Raw genomic sequence first — 24,536 nt, 5'->3', positions numbered from 1 at the left:
TTAGTCATGCCCTTCGGGCTGTCTAATGCACCGGCAACATTCCAAAGCCTCATAAACACAGTGCTTCGGCCGTTTCTGCGTAAGTTTGTACTTGTGTTTTTCGACGATATCTTGATCTATAGTCCATCTTGGTCCACACATCTGCAGCACCTCAACGCAGTCTTCACTGCCCTACGTGATCATCAGCTGCGGTTAAAAAGATCTAAATGCGACTTTGCTACGACGTCGGTTCATTATTTGGGACATGTAATATCTGCGGATGGGGTTGCAATGGATCAGGACAAGGTTGCGGCGGTCGCTACCTTCTCAAAAATCACATGGGAAAATATGACATAATATGCCTTGAATATCCCATTTAAAAACCTAAGACGAGAGAAAAAAAAGGAAGATTAGTTGTGTGATTACACATGCCGTCAAGGCCATGAGGGTCAAGTTGAACTCAAAAAAAAAAAAAAAAGGTAGAGAGGTGTGTACGAGAGAATTGGACCGCGTCCATGCAATTTTCTTACTCCCGTTGTCCCCCGCGCTGGGTCTTGGTGCTCTCCCGTGAGGCCGTGACCCTCGCATGCTCTCTGTCTCTAGCGGCGACGACTCGCCGCCGCCGCCATACGCCAGCCCCCCAGGTCGCCATTTCCGGGCCCTTGCCGACGACGAGCACTCACTAGGTACGTCCACCCCATCTCTTCCGTTCCTGCTGTTCGAAACCGAGCACCCAAACCCTAGCTTAAGCCATTTGTATTCCGATCTGATCTGATCCAATTACATGTGTAGTATACATGTATTATGTCTACAAACTTTTTTTTTTTGCAAAAAATTGATTGGATATACATGTGTACACCCGTCCTTTTTTTTTTTGATAACATACACCCGTGTCCTTTACTGGGTCTCTGCCCCTGCAAGCAGTGCCTCGGGTGGGCTCTGAAATGGACGAAGCTGCAGATTCCTCCGAACTGCTTCGTCGCGTCGAGGAGCTCCAGCGCGGTAATCTCCAGCCTTCGGTGTTATTATTTGTCTGTTCTAGCTTCCCTTTGTGCTATGGTGTTATCAGTTCTTCGTTCTTACCTCGTGGTGGGTGTTTGTCCTAAGACTGGACCACTCTGTCTCATGTGATCAATCCAAAATTCTTTCCAAGTAGAACGCACTGTTGATCACAGGTTTTACCGGAGGACATTGTGGGTAGCTGCCAACTAAATTTATTCCATCAGTGAAAAGGAATTGCATTTCCATAGTGCAGAAAGTTGGCTGTACCAAAGCAGTAGTGCAGATGGGCACATGAAAGGTTATCATGCTAAATATCAAAATTATTGAGGACTTTGTGTGCCACCTTGCTGCATGTAGGTTAAGGACATTTATTGTGTGTTTGTTGCTTATTATGGTTGGGGAGCTCTGTTTGTATGTGATAACTGAAAGCATAAGTTGGAGTTGGACTACAAAATAAATGATGCAAATATTGAGGCTTAGCAAAATCCATGTCAGGATATTATTTAAGATCTTATTCGGCATGACTCTTGCATGCAACTATTTATAACTTTGATTCCTGAATGAGTGTTAACGTTTGTGGTTTAGACTCAATTTCTCCCTCCCACAATTTAAATAGTCATTATAGAAGGATTACTGCAAATATATTCCCATGTCACATATCACCATGAGGTACTTCGTTAGTTCCCTGCCTTAAATTCTGCTTCTGCTGTTGCCTTTTGTCAGGGAACAAAAATTGTTGAGCGAATTGAACTAGCAAATTTTCTTTATTTTCCAATGTTCCCTACTGTCCAACTGTTAGTTGCCTCTTGCATCACTTAACCTGACATATCTGATCCATTTTCCAGAAAAAAAATATTACATTGAATTTTTTTTGGGCAATGGCATGTGATTTCGTTTCTGTTTTGAGTACATTTATTTGATTGTGTTACACTTGCTACAATGAGACCCATGTAATTGAATTATCTTTATGATTCTAAACAGAAAAGGATGAAAAACAGAATTCTTTGGAAGTATTGTTACGACGGGTTGAAGGGCTACAATATGGTAATCCCAAATTCCACTTCAGATTAATGATTTTGATCAACCTTCTCTGAAATACTTCATCAATTAGAATATGTCTTGTTCAAGTAGCAAAAGGTAATTTGTTGACTGCAGGAAATATGAAGTTGTTTAAAGTGCAGGTTTACTTATATTTTCAACAGACTTTTGTCTATATGATGATTTGAACTGCTATAATACCTTACAACAATAGTTTTTTCTCGAACATACCTTATGATGGTTTAATTTAATACTTCCTGTGTTCCAAATATAGTTCACCTTTTTTTTGAATAAAATTATAGTTCGCTTTGGCTTTGTCCTAAGTCAAACTTCTTCAGCTTTGACCAGGTTCATAGAAAATGCATCGGCATTTAGAACATCAAATTAGTTCCATTAAATTTTCTATGAAATCTGTTTTGATGGAGCGTTTATTTGAATTTGTAGATGTTGATATATTTTTCATTTTTTCTTTAAACTTGGTCAAAGTTAGAGAAGTTTGACTTAAGACAAAGCTAAATGAACTATAATTTGGAATGGATGGAGTAGGATAGAACATGTTCTATGACTCCTTTTTCTTAAACCTAAGGTTCTTACTTCGGAGTCTTGGTCATAATGAATTTATGATTGCTCTTTGAAGTTCTTGGGGCTTAGCTAGTCATTTCTGTTCTATTTTTCATCTGCACTCTCTGGCCTTTTCCCTGTTAGAATAATATATGGTCTGAAGCTCCACTTTCCTAGTCATATGCTTCTAGTACCATTTCTCGTCAGGGTGGGCAATCGGTTTAAACCGATCATTTGGTTCGGTTTGTTCGGTGTTGAAAAACTTCGGTTTGCGCAAAACAACAACCGATCGGTGGACGTCAAAAACAGAAACCGACGTGTTCGGTTTTCGGTTTAATTGGCTCGGTGTTCGGTTTCCCCCGAACTTCAGCATATGTCCATGCCGCTCATCCGCTCCATCGACTCTTGCTCACGTCTCCCCAACAAGCCAAGAACCAATGAAAATTAATACCTGTGTGGGTGTCGCATGCCACCATCGCAGTTCAAAGTGGGTTGGTGCCTGATTTGATGACCAACAGTGCTCGCTGACCATCTTCGCTGCACTTGCATCTTGCCGCGCTGCCTCCCAGGGCACTCAACTCGCACTCGCCCCCTATGCCTGCGCCATCTGCTGCGCTGGCCGCCGGGGCTGCCATGCGCAGCCGCGCCGCCTAGCTCGCCACGCGCAGCCACGACGACAAGCTTGCCACTCGTCCGCACTCCACACTCGCTGCTCACACGCACGGCCGCGTCGCATGAGCGGATAGATCGAGATTTGAGACTCGAGAGAAGAACGAAGGAGAAAGAGATAAGGATGAAGGAAAAGGAAAGGAGAGAGGGATGGCAAGACAGGGACACGGTCACGGGAGTCCTTCCTTTTGGCTGCAGGTTCTGGGAGCTTCACGTGATGGGCCTTCTTGGGCCAGGACTGGTGCCATGCGATTGCGAGCGGCAGGGTGCGCTACAACAGAGTTCGGTTTGATCGGGTGTTCGGTTTTCGTCGCCTGCAAACCGACGCCGAAGCCGAACACCGAAACACTGGAAACATGAAACCGAAACCGAAACCGGAAGACCGAAAAACCGAAAGTTCGGTTCGGTTCGGCTCGGTTATGGGTTCTCGGTTAAAATATGCCCAGTCTGAATTTCTCGTCATGGGATCATGCCCTCAGAAGCCATTTTCTTCACAGGAACCAAATATTTTTCTACCGTACCTTCTCAGGATATGCTATAAATCTAAGTGCCCTTGCTAGTCTACTATGTTTGGCTTTGTGGGCTAGTTTGATTTTTTTAAGGAAGACTGGTAACTGGTTATGTTGTTGAATCAAATAATTGTGTAATGACCTCAACATGCTTCTATTTCTAATAAATTTGCTATTAAGTTTTTCAATAATTATGATATCAAAATGCTTTTGGTCATCAAAATGCTTTTGGTCATTCAAGAAAAATTGCCCCCCTTTTCTCTGTTCTGTAGAGATGGATGAAAAAGTAGATCTTGTTGAAGTGTTAACTCGTCGAGTTGAAGATCTCCAGCGAGGTAAGACTGACATCACATCTGTGCACTGTGCTACACAACACAAGATTGACATCTGTACTTACTCCCTCCGTCCAAAAATCGGCATCATTTGAGCCTATGGCACAGTGAGCAAGGAGCATCAAAGCACAGTGGCCATAAAGTAGGAACATGCGGCCGTGGAAACAAACTCACCATGCAGCGATCGCATCCACGACTGCAGTAGCGCATGCACGGCGTCAGGTTGGTCACGTGCTGCATACGAGGCGTCGTATTCATTAGGCAATGCATACGAGGCATTGCGCATGCGGAAGATCGAGAGAAAAAACGGGAGGACCACATAAAACGATCCCGATTTTTGGAGAACTCATTTTTGCTCAAACGATGAGTATTTCGCTAATCAATGCCATCATATACCATACTGCTTTTTTGCGATGTTTATTAATGCAGTTCTCTGTGGATCAACTCTTCATCCTGTAGATTAGTTTCAGTACTTTTTTTTTTGTTGAAGCAGTTCGATTGAGCTGCCTCATTTAATATATAGGAAGACCTAGTATAACTATGCAACCTATTTAATATGAAAAAAATGCAGATAGTCAACTGGAATTCCTTTGCTTCTATAAAACGAGAAATTATGCCCTCTGACATATCTAAGTACTCCTAGATGAGGTATTAGGAGCGCACACTGAGATTAATCACTTAACTTATTTTATTACTAAGAAATTCAAGAGTTACTTGGTTATGTATGCCAGTATGATGCAATTTCTGAAAAAGCCTGAAAGAGCTGCCCAAGTCCTTGGTTCATTCCATTATATTTATTTCCAAATTCCAACACGTATAAGTATGACGTTTTGAGAAAACTGCTGATCTTTTGGATGGCGTGTTCTCTCATTTTTCCTGGATGGACTCACATTTATTTCTGGAGGCAGTAGTTGTTTAAGAGCTTTTTTGTTTAATGATTTTATCATCGTATATGTATATGTTCTTGTGGCACAGGGTGTGCTGATAGATACTTTGTTTGCAGAGCGTGATGCGCTCAGAAAAGATATTGAGCAATTATGTATGCATCAAGCCGGGCCTGGTTATGTTTCTGTTGCAACTCGAATGCTTACTCAGAGGTGCTTCCATATCTAATTTAATCTTTTATTTTTATTCACTGTGCAAACAAAGCAATATTTTTGTTGTAACTATTCAGGACAACAGCTTTGGAACAGGATATTGAGAACCTCCAGAAAAAGTTAGGGGGTTGCTTAAGAGAGAATCAAAATTTGCAAGAGGAGCTTGCTGAAGCTTATCGAATTAAGGTGTGCTACTTCTTTCTCCCTACTGTTATTTATAGCAGCTTTATTTTCCTGTTTTCTCATTCTTTCATTTACTTAAATTTCAGAGCCAACTTGCTGAGTTACATGGTGCTGCACTATCAAAGGTTTCTTATTTTGACTTAAAATATGTGGCTATTTTATTTAATAAACTGTAGCTTTTAGCAGTAATGAACATTGCTAAGGGATGTGTGCTGATTTTGTTCTTCTCCTCTATCTTTATATATAGGCAAAGAGTAATAGGGTATGAACATGTGGTTATTAGATGAAATTTGGTTTAGTGAGTAGGTCATCCCAGCAGAATGTCATTTTCCATCCTGATCTTGGGCAGTACTCCTTACTGGACATTGCTTGCTGAGCACAAACTCAATTTCTTCATCGCTGATGAGGCAAGAAGCAGAAGCAACAAGTGATGCTCTGTATTAGATGTATTCAATGTAAAAAATGCAACTGTAATGAGTCTGGACTACTAGTGGATAGGATATGCTTATGCTTGAACCTGCCTGGGGTTGCAAGGCCTTAAAGGTGCAGCCAGGGCGATGGATTAGAAGTTAGAAGTGTTTGATTCAGGGAATGAAGCCAACTAAGAGTAAATACTGTTAGATAAAGAATTTGTGTAGGGGAGATATTTGTTAGAGCAGAAGGTAATGTGGAAATACGAAGAACGTAAATGAAATACTTGTCCTTGTCCAAAATCTACTGATTGGAAATTGAAGTCAAATTGCAAATTTCAGCAGTGTAGTCATGCTCACTCGTGCTTGGTCTTATTTTGTGAAGGAAACCTTTGAGGCATGTCTTCTCTACAAGTCGGCACAAGTGTGACATGAACTGTAGTGAAAAGATAGCAAAATCATCGTTTTCTTGTGTAGAAATTGATACTTTGTTGTGGAGTAGGCGAGTAGCAAACTAGCAATTAAAAAGGGTTATGCATTCTCTTGAGATTCCTTGCATGTATGTATATTCTTGTTATTGATATGGCCTTTCCTGTAATAACAATGCAGAACAAGGATCTAGAAAAGCAAGTAAGATTTTTCCAGATCAGTGTTGCTCAAGCATTTGCTGAACGGGACAGTTCATTAATGGAGGTTCTTTTTAGTTTACTTAATAAGTTAATTCTGTACCTAAATACAAATGCTGCGAGCATGACTTTGTTTTTCTGCTGGAATTTGGGAATCACATGTTGTTCTGTTTAATTTTCTAGTGTGAGAAAGCAAAAGAGCGGGAGGAAGCAGTGTCAAGAAAGTTTGCTGATTTTGAGGAAAGGTACGTTGCATAACTGTTACTTATTACTTATATATATGTGATTTGTTTCTTTAACTGTGACATGGACTAAAGGACCTTACATACTGTATTAGTGAACTTATAAGATGACAATGTTTTGATCTTTTATTTCAACGATGAGTTCTCTGGTGGATGAATGTACCAGTGAGGTTTTAGTGGCTATATAGGAGTACATATATCTTGATTTTATGGTCTTAATTGTTGGTACGCACAAACCACCTGAAACTCTATTGAAAAGAACATATAACGGGGTGTTTTGATTTTTTTTTTAAAACCGAAACATGATGTTTTATTTTCTGCCTACCCCAACTTGCTTGGGACTGAAATGCTATGTTGTTGTTGTTTTTATGAGCATTTAACTTTCAGAAAATGATGATGGAATTGTAACATGAATACATGATGTTTTTAAATTCCGTTCTTGTTTGTCTTGTACTTGCCACTTACAGTTCTTTTAGATAAGGGCACAAAATATCATGATGCTTACTGATTGGCAGGATGAGAGAATATCAATCAGCGATTGATGAACAGAAGCACTTTAATGATGACTTGCAGAGGGAATTGACAGAATTGAAGGCGCATACAGAATTGTCCTTGAAAGTAAGTAACTTTTGTTGATTGCCAATATGAATAGTTGGAATTTGCGTAATAAGAGGATGCCCGCACCCCAGGACGCCAAAACATTAATATTGATAATTTGGTATCTTTATGAAAACTGCTACATTTCTGTATCCACACTGTATGTGTTTGACATGTCTTGGTTGAACCTAGGATTCAAATAGTTCTTTCTTTTCTTCTTCCCAGCACTCTAGGTTGTGAACTGGTTGGACCTAGAAGGACTACTCTACTATGTGTCTATGCAATAGTGATCTTAATGAACTCCCAAGTATATAAGAATGTCCTTTTTTTGAAAATAAATAAGAATGTCCTTTACCTATGTATTTCATCTACATAGTTGTTTATTGTCTGTTATATATTCCTTACAGCCTGTTGTAATAATTTTCTGACTTGTACCTATTTTTGACCTTTTTCCAGTCAGAAGCTGATATTTGATTCTCTTTCAGGTTATTCTAAAATTCTATGACCTTCGTTGCAGAGACTCTGAATGTTCTTCAAGTGTTACTTTTGAAGAGAAGTGTTCAATCCTTCTAGATGATTCTGCTGACAATTGGAGTTTTTGCTCTGATGGCGGAACCTCAACTTTGAAGTACATTGTAAACCTTAAGCCCTTATCCATTATAAAGAATAATTCATATTTAGTTGTGTTATTTAGTTTCTTTCATTGGTCTTGCAAGATACAAATTATCTGTGGCACTAAACATCATCTGGGGCAGAGCCAGAAAATTATAGATATGGGGAACAAATGCTAAAAGATAAATTATTAGAAGGCAAAATCAACATTTTTCATTGAATTTCATGTGAATAAGAGGAATTCATCTATCATAAGGGGCTGCTTGCCCCTCCCTCCTTCCGCCCCTGAACATCTTAATGCTGTTGGCTTGTTGCTCAGTTTTATTCTGGGAACTAAAGGAATGCGGAAGATAGGAAATGATGAAACTTTGGTGGCATCTGTTTCAGGACTTATGCAGTTATGCTTTGATTCCCAGTTTCTCATGCAACATACTGCTCCATACATGGATGGAAAACATCCGTGTTATTGATGGAACTCATAAATTTAGTGCTAATCTCTTCATTTGTCCTATTCAGCTAAGTTATAGTTCATTGTGACTGTCATCATGTCATGTCCTATTTGAACTAATTGTGCCATGTACTTGAATAATACAATACAACATGACTTGCAGACCCTAATTTGTTCTCAAGAACTGCTTTAATGGTGCATTTAAAGTGTCCACGAGTTACTGTTTATTGAAAATTTTCCAGTTGATCTGGACCTAAACCAAAGTGCTTTGAATAATGGCATCTTGCTACTGATTGTTTTGCATCAGAGATTTTTCCTTCAATGTATTTGACATTTTTTGTAGGCATCTTTAGAAGAGGAGAAAGAGTCACTTAAAGCTAAAATATCAAAGCTGCAAAGCAACTTAAGGATGGTAAGATAAGCTTGGAAATGCTAAGTGAAGTTTGGGTATAACAAATCTTTTTGGTTTGTTGAAAACTACTGCTTTTGGTTGCGTAGGGCCTTGAGATTGAACAGCATTTGCAAAGAAATGCACGGATATTAGAGAAAAGACAGGTACAATTCTGAAGTTTTTTTTTTGAGCCTGGACTCCTAGTGTACAAGTTGTAGTATCTGTACTCTACACAACACACTCATACCACCACACACACGCACACCCCTAGAAGCTACAACCTATACACCTCAAACGTCCTTCTGGAGATCACCGAAGCCACACGAGCCTCGTAGACGACGGGCACGTCGTAGTCCCATTGTAGCATCACGCGAGTGTCCAGGATTTGCACGAAACAAATATGGGGAAAACCCCCATGCAACACCTGTTCGTCCCAACTGGGAATCGAACCTGGGTGGGCACGCTCCACAACCGGAGACGTTGCCACCGCGCCACAAGGTTCTTTCTCATGACCTCTTTAATTTGTATACTTTGGAGTGCAGGCACTGTATGATGGATTTCTGAGAAATGGATTTTCAGAACTTCAAAAGTTCTACACATATCAAAAGGCTGAAATTATGAAAATATTGGAAGAAGAATCATTGCAGTTGATCAAAGTTGTTGCAGAGATTCAGGATAAGCTAACTAAAATTTGCATCAACACTGAAGTTAATGAACACCCTGCCGATGAGATTCAATGTTGTGACAGCAGTTGTAAAGATGTGCATGTTACTACAGATATCAGTCCTAGCACATGTCCTAAGGTTTGTACACGTTTATGCTGAGCCTCTTCCTATGTTGTGACAGCAAACTTCTTTTCCCTCTACATTTATGCTGAGCCTCTTCCTATGTTTATTGGCTACAGAAACATATGCTTTGAGGATATTGACAAATTACTCCATAAATCATAATTGAATGCTCTTACTCCTGAACTTCAGCCTTTCGGCCACTAAGTTAGAATTCTGAATGTGACACTTCAAATGTGTTCGACATTCACAACCGCTAGAACATAGCATAAACTGGAGCAAATATATGGAAATAGCATGTCTTAGGATCATAAGAGCTAGCTCTGTAAGAAACTGACAAGTGACGACATTTTCTTTTAGGGCAAGCTTTCTAGTCAAATCAACAACAACAACAACAAAGCCTTTCTAGTCAAATCAAATTAACTGAAAACTGTGTTGACATTAAACACCTCTTTAGCAGTGGGATCTGTATGTCAAGCTGATAATTGATGGATGGATTAATGTGATGAATATTCAAATTTGATGGACCAAACACATGTTTCATGGCTTATGTTAAATATTTTATTTTTTTTGGACCTAATCGTGAAAGTAGCATAATCTGAATGTCCTTTACTGCAATTAGTGTTGAATCAACCAAGGTGGTATTCCAAAAGGCGGTATTAGGCGCTCGCCTAGGCATGTTTAAGCGCTGGGCGGAGGGGCACCACCTCGCCTAGGGGGGTAGGCGGAGGGATAGGCGACATGCCCCGGGAGGGAGCTGCACGGTCTCCTCTTGTCCTCCCTCGTCCACCTTTGGTCCTGCATCGTTGATGCACATCTGTTTGAAGGGGAGGGGAAGGGAGCAGAACTGGTGGCGGCGTGGGCAGCATGCGTGACTGCGCTGTGGCTCGTGGTGGTGTGGGGAGAGTGTTGCGACTGGCCTGCGGCCCCTTACTTTTCTAAAACTTCCTTATTATGATTCCCTTTACATGATTCCTTACATTCTGCTCCTTAGAAGTTCTATTTTCTCACAACATATTATTAGATATACTTTTATTTGTTATTTCTCTTCTCATAACCTCCTCTTTGGTACTGTAGCAACAACAATTACACACATGTTAGTGTTTAATTCATAGTTAGTCAACTACATTACATATACATAGTACAGACTGATATAAACGCCTAGGCACGCCTAAACTCTAGGCGGAGGGTCAGCGCCTAGCGTGTTTTGTAACCTTGGCACAAAGGCACATCATCAACAACAACAACAAAGCCTTTAAGTCCCAAACAAGTTGGAGTAGGCTAGAGTTGAAACCCAGCAGAAGCAATCAAGGTTCAGGCACGTGAATAGCTGTTTTCCAAGCATTCCTATCTAAGGCTAAGTCTTTGGGTATATTCCATCCTTTTAAGTCTCCTTTTATTATCTCTACCCAAGTCAACTTTGGTCTTCCTCTGCCCCTCTTCACGTTACTATCCTGGCTTAGGATTCCACTACGCACCGGTGCCTCTGGAGGTCTCCGTTGGACATGTCCAAACCATCTTAACCGGTGTTGGACAAACTTTTCTTCAATTGGTGCTACCCCTAATCTATCATGTATATTATCGTTCCGAACTCGATCCCTTCTTGTATGACCGCAAATCCAACGCAACATACGCATTTCCGCGACACTTATCTGTTGAACATGTCGTCTTTTCGTAGGCCAACATTCTGCACCATACAATATAGCAGGTCTAATCGCCGTCCTATAAAATTTGCCTTTTAGCTTCTGTGGTACCCTTTTGTCACATAGGACACCAGATGCTTTGCGCCACTTCATCCACCCTGCTTTGATTCTATGGCTAACATCTTCATCAATATCCCTGTCTCTTTGTAGCATTGATCCTAAATATCGAAATGTATCATTCCTAGGCACTACTTGACCTTCCAAACTAATATCTTTCTCCTCCCGAGTAGTAGTGCCGAAGTCACATCTCATATACTCAGCTTTAGTTCTACTGAGTCTAAAACCTTTGGACTCCAAAGTCTCCCGCCATAACTCCAGTTTCTGATTCACTCCTGCCCGACTTTCATCAACTAGCACTACATCGTCCGCGAAAAGCATGCACCAAGGGATGTCCCCTTGTATGTCCCTTGTGACCTCATCCATCACTAAGGCAAACAGATAAGAGCTCAAAGCTGACCCTTGATGTAGTCCTATCCTAATCGGGAAGTCATCCGTGTCTCCATCACTTGTTCGAACACTAGCCACAACATTGTTGTACATGTCCTTAATGAGCCCGACGTACTTCGTTGGGACTTTATGTTTGTCCAAAGCCCACCAAATAACATTCCTTGGTATTTTATCATAAGCCTTCTCCAAGTCAATAAAAACCATGTGTAGGTCCTTCTTCTTCTCCCTATACCGCTCCATAACTTGTTTTATTAAGAAAATGGCTTCCATGGTTGACCTTCCGGGCATGAAACCAAATTGGTTCATAGAGACTCGCGTTATTGCTCTCAAGCGATGCTCGATAACTCTCTCCCATAGCTTCATAGTATGGCTCATCAACTTAATTCCCCGGTAATTAGTACAACTTTGAATATCCCCTTTATTCTTGTAGATCAGTACCAATATACTTGTCCTGCACTCGTCAGGCATCTTGTTCGATCGAAAAATATGGTTGAACAGCTTGGTTAGCCATACTATAGCTATGTCCCTGAGGCATCTCCACACCTCGATTGGGATACCATTCGGTCCCATTGCCTTACCTCCTTTCATCCTTTTCAACGCCTCTCTGACCTCAGATTCTTGGATTCTCCGCACAAAGCGCCTATTGGTGTCATCAAAAGAGTCATCCAACTGAAAGGCTGTGTCCGTATTCTCACCATTGAACAATTTATCAAAATACTCTTGCCATCGATGTCGGATCTCATCCTCCTTCACCAAGAGATGCTCCCTTTCATCCTTAATGCACTTAACTTAGTTGAAGTCCCTTGTCTTTCTCTCACGAACCCTAGCTATCCTATAAATGTCCTTCTCTCCTTTCTTCGTACCCAAATGTTGGTAAAGATCCTCGTACGCTCTACCCTTTGCCACACTTACAGCATGTTATAAGCTCACTTAACATGATGGGCACATGAATGAAGTGATAGTGGATGAAGATGTGAACTTCTTAGCTCTTTGCTGGGGAATAATTCAGTAGTGTTTTGAGTGCCGAATTAAAAATGGAATTGCTTTTAGCTCTCCTACGTTTTCAAAAAAAAGGGAAATGCTTTTTCTATTCAGGGATCAGGGTTCTGATATTTACCTACAAATTTATTTACCTTCTTTTCTTTTCCTGAAGAAACACTTCTTCTGATAGATAATCACAGCTTATTGTGGTTGCATATGCTGCAGAGTGATTCTCCTGCTGATCTTAACTCCGTGTCGTTTGACGAATCTAAAGCACTTGCACAAGTCTTACAGGAGAAGGTACCACTTAACTCCAGTGTTTCTTTTTGTTTTTGATCCTCATGAATCAATTTCTGATAGCCCTACTTAACTTTCTTTTTCCCAATTTTGTTCGAAAGTTATAGTGAGATTTCTTTTTTGGGGTGGAAAAAGTTCAAATTACTACCTCCAAGTTTGGCCAGTGTCCAGATAACCCCATAAACTAACGTTTGGTTCGATTTACTCCCCCAACTATTTAAGTTGGTCTTGTTTACTCCTTAACAAGATTTGTCCTTTTTGTTTCTCCACGTACAAGTTGAGTTTTAATTTCAAAATTTGTGAGATGATAGCGAACAACATATTTTATGTTAAAAATACATTATGATTTTTTTTCACTGGAATTGAATAATCTCACATTACAATGGTGTCCGTTACAGATGGAAGCACTTATGCTCTTCTCACAGGAACAAGAAAGATACCTATTAGAAAAACAGAGAGACCTGATTGTTATTGAGGAACTCCAGAAGAACTTATCTCAAGTATTACCTCTACTCTTTCTACTTGTCATTACTTTTCAATTATAACGTACATATTTGAATGATATGACGAGTGTTCTAAATAGTGCAAGTATTTTGCAGTCTCATTTGGCATTGTCATGAAGTTGATACTTCATACCATTACTATTTTGTGCATTTTGCTCCTAGCTGTTGGAAAAGGAAAACTGAACCATATGATTCTTTTTGAAAATATGCACTAAATGACTAGAATTAGTTTTGGACTTGAATTTTTCTTGGGAAATTTGTCAATATATTGTGAACTTGACTATCTACACTGCTAACACTGGTGGTTTGCCAGTAGTATCATCCTTGATTGACAATAATTAGTCGTGTCCTACTCCTTATTTTTAGTTGTGAGTTTCTGTTGCACATCAGCATAGTGTTGGATGGGTGTGTCGCTTGACTAGCTTCATCTTTTTTGTACAGGTTAAAGATGAAAAGGTGAAGGTCCTGATGGAATTAGCAAAACTGAAAGAACAATATTTGCTATTGAAGGGGTAAGTATTTTCTTCAGTAAGTAATCATGATAAACCAATTTTGTTGTTAATGGAGTAATATTTTTAAGGGAATAAAGGGATAGGTTTTTCATTTTAAAAAAAGGGATAGGTTTTTGTAACATTGGTCACAGCATTATCACTATAACAAAGCTTGGTTTTTGTGAAGGGCCTCATAGAAAGCCACATACTAAACAGAACTGTAATAACCTTAACCATATTCAATTCCTTTGAGTTTGGTAATTGAGCATGTAAGGACCATTCCGGTGGCCAACTTGGTGTCTTGTACAGGCATAACACCTCCAATTCTTTGCATCAGAAGCAAACATGCAAATATTTAACATATTTTTTGTGGGGGTCCAAACTACACATGTTATTATTGTAATTATATTATCTTTTCTGCTCAGCAGCTCTTCTGTGAAGGAAGGTCATGATACTGGTGATTCATCTAAAGTCATTCCTGGGCATGACCAACAAGGGATGCTGAAGACTATGCTGAAGAGGACATCTTTAAGACACTGGATGAGAAAAGAAAGTAGTACTATTGGACATGGGAGCTCTGATGGAAATGATCATACAGTTTGCAAAGAGCATTCAGTGGATGTTGCAAGGTTTGTGACATAGATATATTGTTCTACTTGCACATTATTGCCTACATTTTGTTTTTGGTCTATAATTCACTAATAATGATTTCAAAATGCTACATTGGAGAATACTAAGTCACGCAGAACTGTCGCTTATTTAGACACCATCACAGATCTCCAAAGAATATTTTGTAATATGTTTTGCAAAATCTGATAAAGAATTCAGACGGCTGGCATTGTGTTAGTCAAAGTTAAAAAAAAATGATTGCATCTAGAGATGTTGCTTCGTATTCAGACAAGGATTCTAGACTTCTTTTTTTTACCCTAAATACCTGTTTGGAAGAGGGGGATTGCTGATTGCTCTTGAAACTTCGAGGAATCAATTCATTATTGATCCCAGTGTCCCCTAACTAAAAGTGTTTAGCTTTATTTTCCTGTTGCCTTTTCTCTCCTTCATGTTAAAAGCATCTGATTGAAATTATTGCTGTTAAAAATACAATGATTGGAATATGTAGATGCGTAGCAAAATTTTACGAGAAACTTGGTGGAATAAACATTGGCAAAAGAACTCTTTTTGGTTTTTTCCTGACTATTAAGATGTGATGGCATATTAAACTAGTAACACAAACTTCTCTTTTCAAGCACATGCATTTCCACATTAATTTTTCTGTTTCATGCTACTGCATTGCAGGTTAAGAGTTGAAAATGCTATGCTTCTTGAAGGTGTTGGTACTGTTGAGCGTCTCACTTCTTCAGTGCATAGACTGCATATTGTGCTTTTGAAGGTATGCTATTTGAACTGACAGATGCACTTCTTATCATGGGAAGAATTTTTTTTGAAAAGCAATGCATGAATGGTGCATAATATTTGCTAGATAAAAACTTAGCTACCTCACTGTACAATGGGCCTATCTGCTTCTGATTTTTGGAAGGGTGAGTGTCGTGTTGGAGTGGTATTATTCTATCCTTCTATTAACTGTGGTCTGTTAAGATTTAAGATGTGTTGACTGGAAATGAGAAATTGCATTTGGCTGAGAACAATCTGAACTGATTGTTTCCACATGCTAGGTGATTTTTAAGATACACTCACTGCACCCACCTACACACCCTCACACCACCCTCATTTCACTTTATCCTCCATTAGTGAAACTTGGTGTCATCATACAGTTTAGTAGTTTGCTGTCAAATCCAGTTGGTAGGTCATAAAGTTCACCAAAGTGTCTGCTCTACTTTCAAGTACCGAAAAAAGAGACGGGTTCCTACCCAACTCTTAGAAGAGATAGGTCATTGTGCCTTTACTGTCAGCTCAACTTAGGATGTGTTTGGTTTGAGGAATGTGACTGCAAAATTCACTCCTCACTTCTGTGTTTGGTTTATGGAATAGAATGGGTTGATCTCAATCCATCATCTCATCTCTCACAAGCTAACAATTAGTATAAGAATGAGGATGGAATTATTCCACCAAAATTCATGGGATGAATTATGACTCCACCTCATATAGGATGGGGTGGTTTCTCAAACCAAACACCCTCTTAAGTCTTAACCTCCCTTTCTTAGAGCCCACTTGTTCCTCTACAGAGACCATTTGCTCACTGTTGAAGTCATTGTGCCCAAGCTTCATGCTGAGCAATATTTGTCATGATGTGCACACTGGCTGGCAAAAGGAAGTCGATCTTGTCTTATGGACTGTGATGTGGGGGCGCCAATATGAACGGCGTCCCAGGGCTCGGGATGTGGCCAGAAGGGCCAGGGCGGCATCCAAGGAGGCACCAGTTGTAATCAGTAGCAATTAAGTATTATAGGGAAGAGATTAGAGTAATGAGAGAATGATTAATGGGGAGAGAAACGAGGAGACCAGAGCTGGGCGCCTAGGGGCTGGGCTGCTCTATATATACTTATGAGGAATCAATCAAGAAACAAGTTATCTCCTAATCTACCTCTGCTGCTCTTAATCTCACCCCCTTCACCATAGGGCGTCCAGGGAACCCTCCTGGCGCCATTACCCAATCAAGCTACGAACTCCAGAGTCGGGGACCTGCTGTCTTGGGCACCAATGCCCTTGACAACCTGGTATCGGCTTCCAGGCGTTCTTCCTCCGCTGCACCACCACCAGCCCACCCAGCCGCCGCCACTCCATCTGTTCCTACCTCACCTTCATCCTCCACCGCCTCCATATCATCACCCATGGCCGAGCCAACCACAACAGATTTGGCCAAATTCGTCCAAACCCTCACTGCCTCCATCAGTGACCTGCAAGGGCAGGTTGCCGCCCTTCAGCAGGAGTGACCAGCGGCGACGTCCTTCTCGGGCTCCAGGGGTTCGGGCCACGGTGACCACCATGTTGACCGCCTACCCATGTTCCAGAAGCTGGACTTTCCCAAGTTCGACGGCAAGTCCGATCCGCTGCCCTTCCTCAACCGCTGTGAGTCCTATTTTCACCAACAACGCATTTCACCAACAGCGCATTGCGGCAGAAGAACAAGTGTGGATGGCGTCATACAACCTGGAGGCTGGTGCCCAGATGTGGTACCTCCAGGTACAACAAGATGAGGGCACTCCATCCTGGCGGCGTTTCTCTGAACTGCTGAACCTCCGCTTCGGGCCGCCGATCCGGTCCAATCCGCTGGGCGAACTCATGGCGTGCAAGCGGCCGTCTCCGAGTATCAGGACCGGTTCGAGGCTCTGCTGCCCCGCGTCGGCACGCTGACGGAGGCTCAGCGCGTCTAGGCCTTCACAGCCGGACTCCAGCCACCACTCAGCCTCGACGTCGAGATTAACAACCCCCAGTCCCTCATCGTCGCCATGAGCCTTGCCCGCAAACTGGAGCAACGCGAGCAGTGTGTCGCGGCGACCTTACCTCCGCCCGCACTTCCATGAGCACCGACGCGCGACCTCCTTCCAGGGCCACCTCCTCAACTGGCGCTTCCGGCCCCTCCGGCCAAAGGCTGGGCCTTCCACGGTCTCAGTCGAGGGTCGTCAGGTAAAGCGTCTTTTGCAGACTAAGATGGAGGAGCGTCATCGCCTCGGCCTATGCTTCAACTGCAATGAAAAGTTTCGCTGGGGCCACAACCGCGTCTGCCAGCGCATCTTCCTCCTCGACTTGGCTGTAGATGATGAAGCCGACGACGTCTAGGACGGGGAGTTCGTGGCAGCAACTGAGGCGGCCAATCCGCACATCTCGTTGCTCGCCATGGATGGGGTCCGCACCAACGACACCATACAAGTGCGCATCCAGCTGGGCGGTGCCTCCCTCCTCGCGCTCATTGACTCCGTCTCAACTCACAACTTTGTCTCCGAAGAAGCCGCGGCCCGCACTTCACTCCAGCTCCTTCCCCGCAGCAACATGAAGGTGACGGTGGCCAACGGGGAGTGCGTGCCGTGCCCTGGCGTGTACCGCGCCACTGCCTTCTCCATCGACGGCGAGTCCTCCACCGACTTCTTTGCCTTGCCAATGGCCGGCTATGACGTCGTCCTCGGTACACATTGGCTGGCCTCCCTCGGGCCGATTCTCTGGGACTTCGACGCACTCACCATGTCGTTCTGGCACCGAGACCATCGCGTTTGCTGGCAGGGCGTCGCCAGGCCAGCCAGCCCCGCTCTGCGGGCATGCAGCGACGCCGACTTTCTTCCGGCCTTGCTGGACGAGTTCAGCTCCATCTTCGCCGAGCCCACCGGCATGCCGCACCACGATCCCGGGACCACTGCATCAACCTCGTCCCGGGGTCCTTGCCGGTGGCCGTCAGACCCTACCGCTACCCCGCCTCCCACAAGGATGAATTGGAGCGCCAGTGCTCCACCATGCTGGCACAGGGGCTGATCCAGCGCAGCAACTCGGCGTTCTCGTCCCCTATGTTGCTGGTCAAGAAGGCGGACGGTACGTGATGGTTCTGCGTCGACTACAGAGCCCTCAACACCATCACTGTAAAAGATGCTTACCCAATTCCGGTGGTGGATGAGCTCCTGGATGAGTTGCACGGTGCTCGCTACGTCACCAAGCTTGACCTGCGTTCCGGCTACCACCAAGTCCGCATGAACCCCGTTGATGTGGAGGAGACGGCGTTCCGGACTCACGATGGCCTCTATGAGTTCCTCGTGATGCCATTCGGGCTGTGCAACGCCCCGGCCACATTCCAGGCGCTGATGAAAGATGTGCTGCGCCCCTTCTTGCGCCGCTTCATCCTCGTCTTCTTCGACGACATCTTAATCTACAGCAGCTCGCTGGCGGAGCACCTGCGCCATGTTCGCGCGGTCCTCACCGTGCTCCACCAACATCGCCTCTTCGTCAAGCGCTCTAAGTGCGCGTTCAGCGTCGACTCCATCTCCTACCTGGGGCACGCCATCTCAGCCACCGGTGTGGCCATGGACCCCGACAAGGTCCAGGCGGTTGCCGATTGGCCTACACCACGATCGGCGCGCTCAGTCCGCTGGTTCCTGGGCTTAGCCGGGTACTACCGCAAGTTCGTCAAGGAGTTCGGCACGATCGCTGCACCCCTGACTGCTCTGCTCAAGGAGGGGTTTGCCTGGACTGAGGCAGCCAGCGCGACCTTCACTGCCCTTAAAACAGCGGTCACCACGGCGCCCATACTCGCGCTGCTTGACTTCGAGCAGCCCTTCATCGTGGAGTGCGACGCCTCCACCTATGGGTTTGGCGCTGTCCTCCTTCAAGGCCAGCACCCGGTGGCGTTCTTTAGCTGTCCAGTGGCGCCACGACACCAGTCCTTGGTGGCATATGAACGAGAACTCATCGGCCTCGTCCTCGCCATCCGCCATTGGAGGCCATACTTGTGGGGGCGACGTTTTCTGGTACGAACTGACCATTAGTCTTAAATTTTTATTGGATCAACACTTGGCCACCATTCCCCAGCAACATTGGGTGGGCAAGCTTCTCGGCTTCGATTTCTCCGTTGAGTACAAGGCGGGCAGCACCAATACGGTGGCTGACGCACTGTCCCGCCGCGACACCGAGGAGCTCGCGGTCCTGGCTATATCAGGGCCACGCTTTGACTTCATCGACCATCTACGCCAAGCCCATGACACTGATCACCCTCAAGGATAAGCTCACGGCCAGCCAGTGTTCGGCCCCGTGGTCACTCATTGATGGCCTGGTGGCGTTCCAGGGACGTTTCTACATCCTGGCCGCCTCAGCACTCCTCTCCGAGCTCCTGGCCACCGTCCATGATGATGGCCATGAAGGGGTCCAGCGGACCCTTCACCGTCTGCGTCGCGACTTCCACTCCCCCAACCTTCGCAAGGTGGTTCAGGACTACATCAAGGTGTGCACAACCTGCCAGCGCTACAAGTAACGATGCCGGTGGGGAAGCTTCGGGGTCACCCTTACCCATATCCGTTAATTATCCATCCTCGATTACCCATAAGGGTAATGTCCATCGGGTGTGGATTATCCAATGGGTAAGAGACTTTTGCTGGGATCGTTTCTTCTTTCTCCCGCCGACAGGTAACTCTCTCGTTTGCTAGCAGGAGCATCGCCCTCCGCTGGCACGGCTGTGACCACAGCCCCGGTTGGTGCTACAGCCTGTAGGCGCTCGTTCGCTCCCGTGCGCAGTCACCGCAGATTGGTTGGAGGGCATCGGCTGGTCGAGCTACACGGCTGCTGGGGCACGGGCGCCGGGGTGAAGTGGCCATGATCGCCATGAGTATGACGATGGAGCGAGCTTCTGCATGACTATGCTGCCGCCGCCCATGGCCGAGCATGTGGACAGCAGGCCGTACGTGCTTGGTGTACGCACCTCCTCCATGTGCGGTTGTGAAGTGGCCATGGACGACCTCTACAGTCACACGTCCCTCTCTCACCTTCCGCTTCTAGGCAGAGGCGATGAGCTCCGCTCAGCTCTGCAGCCGGAGCATATAGATTAAATGGATAATACCTCTATTACCCTACCCATACCCACAATCAAATGATAATCCATACCCTCCCCAAACAACATGGGTACGGGTTTGGGTATGGACACTGGTTATCCAGTGGCATCGTTAGCTACAAGTCTGAACACCTACACCCATCAGGCCTACTTCCGCTGCCCGTCCCGACCACGGTCTGGGGCGACATTGGAATGGACTTCATCGAAGTGCTGCCCCGTGTTGGCGGCAAATCTGTCATCCTCACGGTCGTTGATCGCTTCAGTAAGTACTGTCACTTCATTCCGCTGGCTCACCCCTACTCGGCGGAATCAGTGGCATAGGTCTTCTTCACCGACATCGTCCGCCTCCATGGGGTCCCTCAGTCCATTGTCTCGGACAGAGATCCGGTGTTCACTTCCATCTTTTGGAAGGAGTTGATGCGGCTCACTGGGACCAAGCTGCATACGACGACAGCTTTTCATCCCCAGTCCGACGGCCAGACGGAGGCCGCCAACAAAGCCATCGTCATGCACCTCCGCTGCCTCACTGGGGATCGTCCTCGCCAATGACTGTGCTGGCTGCCTTGGGCTGAATACAACTACAACACGGCGTTCCAGTCTGCGCTCAAGGACACGCCGTTCCGGGTGGTCTACAGCCGCGAGCCCCCCTCAATCCATTCCTATGAGCCCGGCGAAACCTGGGTGGTTGCGGTGGCCAAAAGCATGGCTGAACGCGACGAGCTCCTCGCGGACGCCCGCGCTCGCCTGGAGCAGGGTCAGGCGGTCTACAAGCGCTTCTACGACAAGCACCACCGCGACGTTCGCTACGCTGTTGGGGACTGGGTCTGGCTGTTCCTCCGCCATCGCGCCCCAACATCCCTGCACGTTGTCACCAAGGGGAAGCTCCAGCCCCGATTCTACGGGCCCTACCGTGTCACAACCATCATCAACGACGTCGCCTACCACCTCGTGCCCACGATGTGTTCCACGTCGGTCTGCTGAAGAAGTTTGTGGGGACGCCACCAGCAACACCACCAGCGCTGCCCCCCACCCACCACGGCGCGACGCAGCCGGTTCTGGAGCGTGCCACGCGCACTCGCTTGGCCAGGGGCGTGCGGCAGGTGCTGGTGCATTGGCAAGGCGAGCCCACAGCATCAGCCACCTGGGAAGACCTCGACAGCTTCATCGACCGCTATCCAAGCTTCCAGCTCAAGGACGAGCTGCTCGTCGAGGGAGGGAGAGATGTGATGTGGGGGCGCCAATATGAACGGCGTCCCAGGGCTCGGGATGTGGCTAGAAGGGCCAGGGCGGCATCCAAGGAGGCTCCAGCTGTAATCAGTAGCAATTAAGTATTATGGGGAAGAGATTAGAGTAATGAGAGAATGATTAATGGGGAGAGAAACGAGGAGACCAGAGCTGGGCGCCTAGGGGCTGGGCTGCTCTATATATACTTATGAGGAATCAATCAAGAAACAAGTTATCTCCTAATCTACCTCTGCTGCTCTTAATCTCACCCCCTTCACCATAGGGCGCCCAGGGAACCCTCCTGGCGCCATTACCCAATCAAGCTACGAACTCCGGAGTCGGGGACCTGCTGTCTTGGGCATCAACGCCCTTGACATGGACTGAACCACTGCAACTGCTGTTAGTGTGTCGCCAAAGCTGCTCCATCATCTGTCATTGGCACTATCTAGGAGACAACCACATGTGTTCCCGTCAAACTGAAGGGTACATTGGTCTAGTGTACTATTGTATGCAGAGATAAACTGAAGGGTACATTGGTCTAGCGTTCTTAATGGGTTACTGTGATTATTTTTCCCCTCTAGATGAAAGATGTGTTAATTGCTCAGATGATTGTATGCAGAGATAAAATGATGCACTTCAGGAATAATGCATTCATGCAAATGCAACATTCTTTCTAAGCCATTTAAGTTGATTTCCTAGTTAATGACATGCATGCACCAAATATATGTAGATTATTGAGATTGTTGCAATATGGAGATGCAAGTTAGCTGCAGATGACGTGCCCAATATTTTAGCAATTAGTAGATATGACACGGTCTCCCAAATTGCACTTTGACCATGTATTGATTTTATTTTATATTATTTATACTTATAAACTTATGATAATTAGATAGTAGATTTAATTACAAATCTAATCATATCAAGTTTATGTTATAACAATTAAAAATTGTTGTCAAATTATTGGTCAAAAATTTTGAAGTTTGAATCTTCATATGCGTGTACACTCGTCCATAGTTATTAAGGCGTCGCCTAGTCGTCGCCTAGGCGTCTGGGCGCTTTTCCAATCGAGGCGTCGTGCCCGCCGCGACCTCCCTGCATATGGCGTCGCCTCAGCGGAAAGGCGTCGCCAAGGCGTCCGACCGACGCCGCAAGAGCGAAAAGGCGGCTGCAGGCGCAGGGAGAAGTGCGCGGAGCGACGCGCGGGTGGACGAAAAAACGAGAGGCAGCTGTGTGCGTAGGTGAAATCGCGCGGGAGGACGAAAGAAGGTGCGCGCGCAGGGGAAATTGGGCGCCTATACTTTCCCCAGGGGCGCGCCCCACCCTGCAGCTCGTCAATTGAGAGAGGGGAGGGAAACAGAGGAGATTGGGGAAGAGAAGATGGCTGCGGAAGCACCTGGAACGCGCCCCGTCCCATCCAGCCGCTCTCGCCCCTTCTGCTCCGCCGATTCGCGGCACCTGCTACTGCTCCACGGCCTCCCGATCTCCGCTCCGTCAGCTGGTGCCTCCGACATCCAACCTCGCGTCCTCGCCCGTGGATCCGCGCCTCCGACGGTCGGACCTATGCCCCGTCGAGGACTGCCTGCTTCTGCTTCTACATGGGCTCTCCTTCATCTGCTTGCTTCCCTGCCAGCAGGCCAGGCCCAGCACCTTCAGTCCTTCACGTAGGCTCTTCTTTTTTCTGTTTTTCCTATTATGTCCTTCCTCTGTTCAAAAGTCTGGACTATATTGCCTCTTTGCTTATGCTTTGGATCTTGGACTTGGATATGGATATACTCCAGTCTCCTGTGATGTGTTATGCTGCTTGTGATTAGATAATTGGATACGGTATAAACTGCTCTGGCTATTGGTGCTGGCTGCTTGTGCATAGGCTCTAAAATTGGCAGCAAAAAGGTGTGTATCAATGTTTGTTTGCCCTGCCCTAATGTAGGTGAGGGTATGTGTATGGCGTCGCCTCGCCGTGCGCCTTATTCGCCTAGGCGTCTGGAAGGGGGTGGGTCGCCACGCCTCGCCTCGCCTCGCCTTACCGCCTTAATAGCTATGCACTCGTCTGATGTGTGTTGCCATACTGTTAGGGGTGTAATCTTAGTTGACACTAAATATTCTTCTGAAGGCAGTACAAAAACTTTGATCTATTGTAAAATGCTTTAAGCACTTTACAGGGCAGCATCACACCTTCCCATACATTTATCGGGTGGCAACCTCAATCCATATCTTAATTCAAACATTAACTTTATTAACTTTTGGATGGTATGGCACCGAGGCAGCCATTTGGCAGGATTTTTTTTGGGTTGCATTGCTAGCTTATCAAGTAATTTGTGATACATAACTAACTTTCTTAGTAACAAACTTATCAGGCTTATGATGATATCAAGTCAGCTGATTCTTTGGAGAGTACCTTTGAAGCGCTCAACAGTCTTATAACTGAAGCAAACCTTATGAAGACAGCTCTTAATGTGGTTCTTCCAGTAAGCTGGTCTGGGGATTCATCAGATGCAATTACATATGAAGCTCTGTGCGATCCATCTGATTCACCTAAATCAAAGTCTGGGAAAGTAGACCCACTCTCTTCTGCAGGCATGGAGATGGTGGAGCTACTAATATTGGCTGCTGAGATTCTCAAGGAGAGCTTTTTGGTGAAGAAATAAGGCCTCCATGTAAGAACGAGTCTGTCTCTCCTTGTTTGTTTAGAAGCATGCAATTTAATCCTTAAATTATTTTTTGGGTGTATATACTTAAACTGATTGCTAAAAGTGCACTACTAGACTAAGCCAAATGTGTACTGTAATTTAAGGTTCGCTGCTATTGCTGTGTCTTGTGCTGGTAGACTAAAGGGTTAAGAAACCATGTGTACAAAATTCAGTTTACGGACAAAGATCAAAATAGATGGATGTTTGATATGCATCCGAGGTCTTCGTTGTACAGATATCAATA

General features: G+C 45.0%; 1 protein-coding gene across 13 annotated transcripts; it reads left to right on the top strand.

The window, feature by feature from the left end:
• Positions 1–465: 465 nt before the first annotated feature.
• On the top strand, positions 466–24,536 carry LOC136541804 (uncharacterized). Of its 13 annotated transcripts, none has more exons than XM_066533931.1 (20): positions 467–665; positions 940–981; positions 1,963–2,025; positions 4,031–4,093; positions 5,094–5,187; positions 5,265–5,373; positions 5,457–5,495; positions 6,390–6,473; positions 6,590–6,651; positions 7,164–7,266; positions 7,731–7,880; positions 8,649–8,717; positions 8,804–8,860; positions 9,239–9,499; positions 12,838–12,912; positions 13,308–13,409; positions 13,854–13,924; positions 14,329–14,532; positions 15,197–15,290; positions 23,960–24,536. In XM_066533931.1, exons 1-20 carry the CDS (start codon positions 566–568, stop codon positions 24,248–24,250), a joined length of 2,133 nt encoding a protein of 710 aa, XP_066390028.1. In that variant the 5' UTR covers positions 467–565; the 3' UTR covers positions 24,251–24,536. The 13 variants fall into 13 exon arrangements, with proteins under 13 accessions (XP_066390042.1, XP_066390028.1, XP_066390012.1 ...); XM_066533915.1 differs by having other exon boundaries at positions 904–981; XM_066533909.1 differs by having other exon boundaries at positions 901–981.

This window comes from Miscanthus floridulus, chromosome 1, assembly GCF_019320115.1.
Source record: "Miscanthus floridulus cultivar M001 chromosome 1, ASM1932011v1, whole genome shotgun sequence".
NCBI lineage: Eukaryota > Viridiplantae > Streptophyta > Magnoliopsida > Poales > Poaceae > Miscanthus > Miscanthus floridulus.
The sequence above is the reverse complement of the archived record's forward strand: the minus strand, read 5'-3'. Positions and strand labels throughout refer to the sequence as shown.

Bases quoted from the DNA above. Each gene is read 5' to 3' on its own strand.
- LOC136541804 (XM_066533909.1), top strand. From the start codon at position 566: ATGCTCTCTGTCTCTAGCGGCGACGACTCGCCGCCGCCGCCATACGCC. The intron at 982-1,962 runs GTAATCTCCAGC...GATTCTAAACAG, and splicing joins CGTCGAGGAGCTCCAGCGCG to AAAAGGATGAAAAACAGAAT. The intron at 9,500-12,837 runs GTTTGTACACGT...CATATGCTGCAG, and splicing joins GTCCTAGCACATGTCCTAAG to AGTGATTCTCCTGCTGATCT.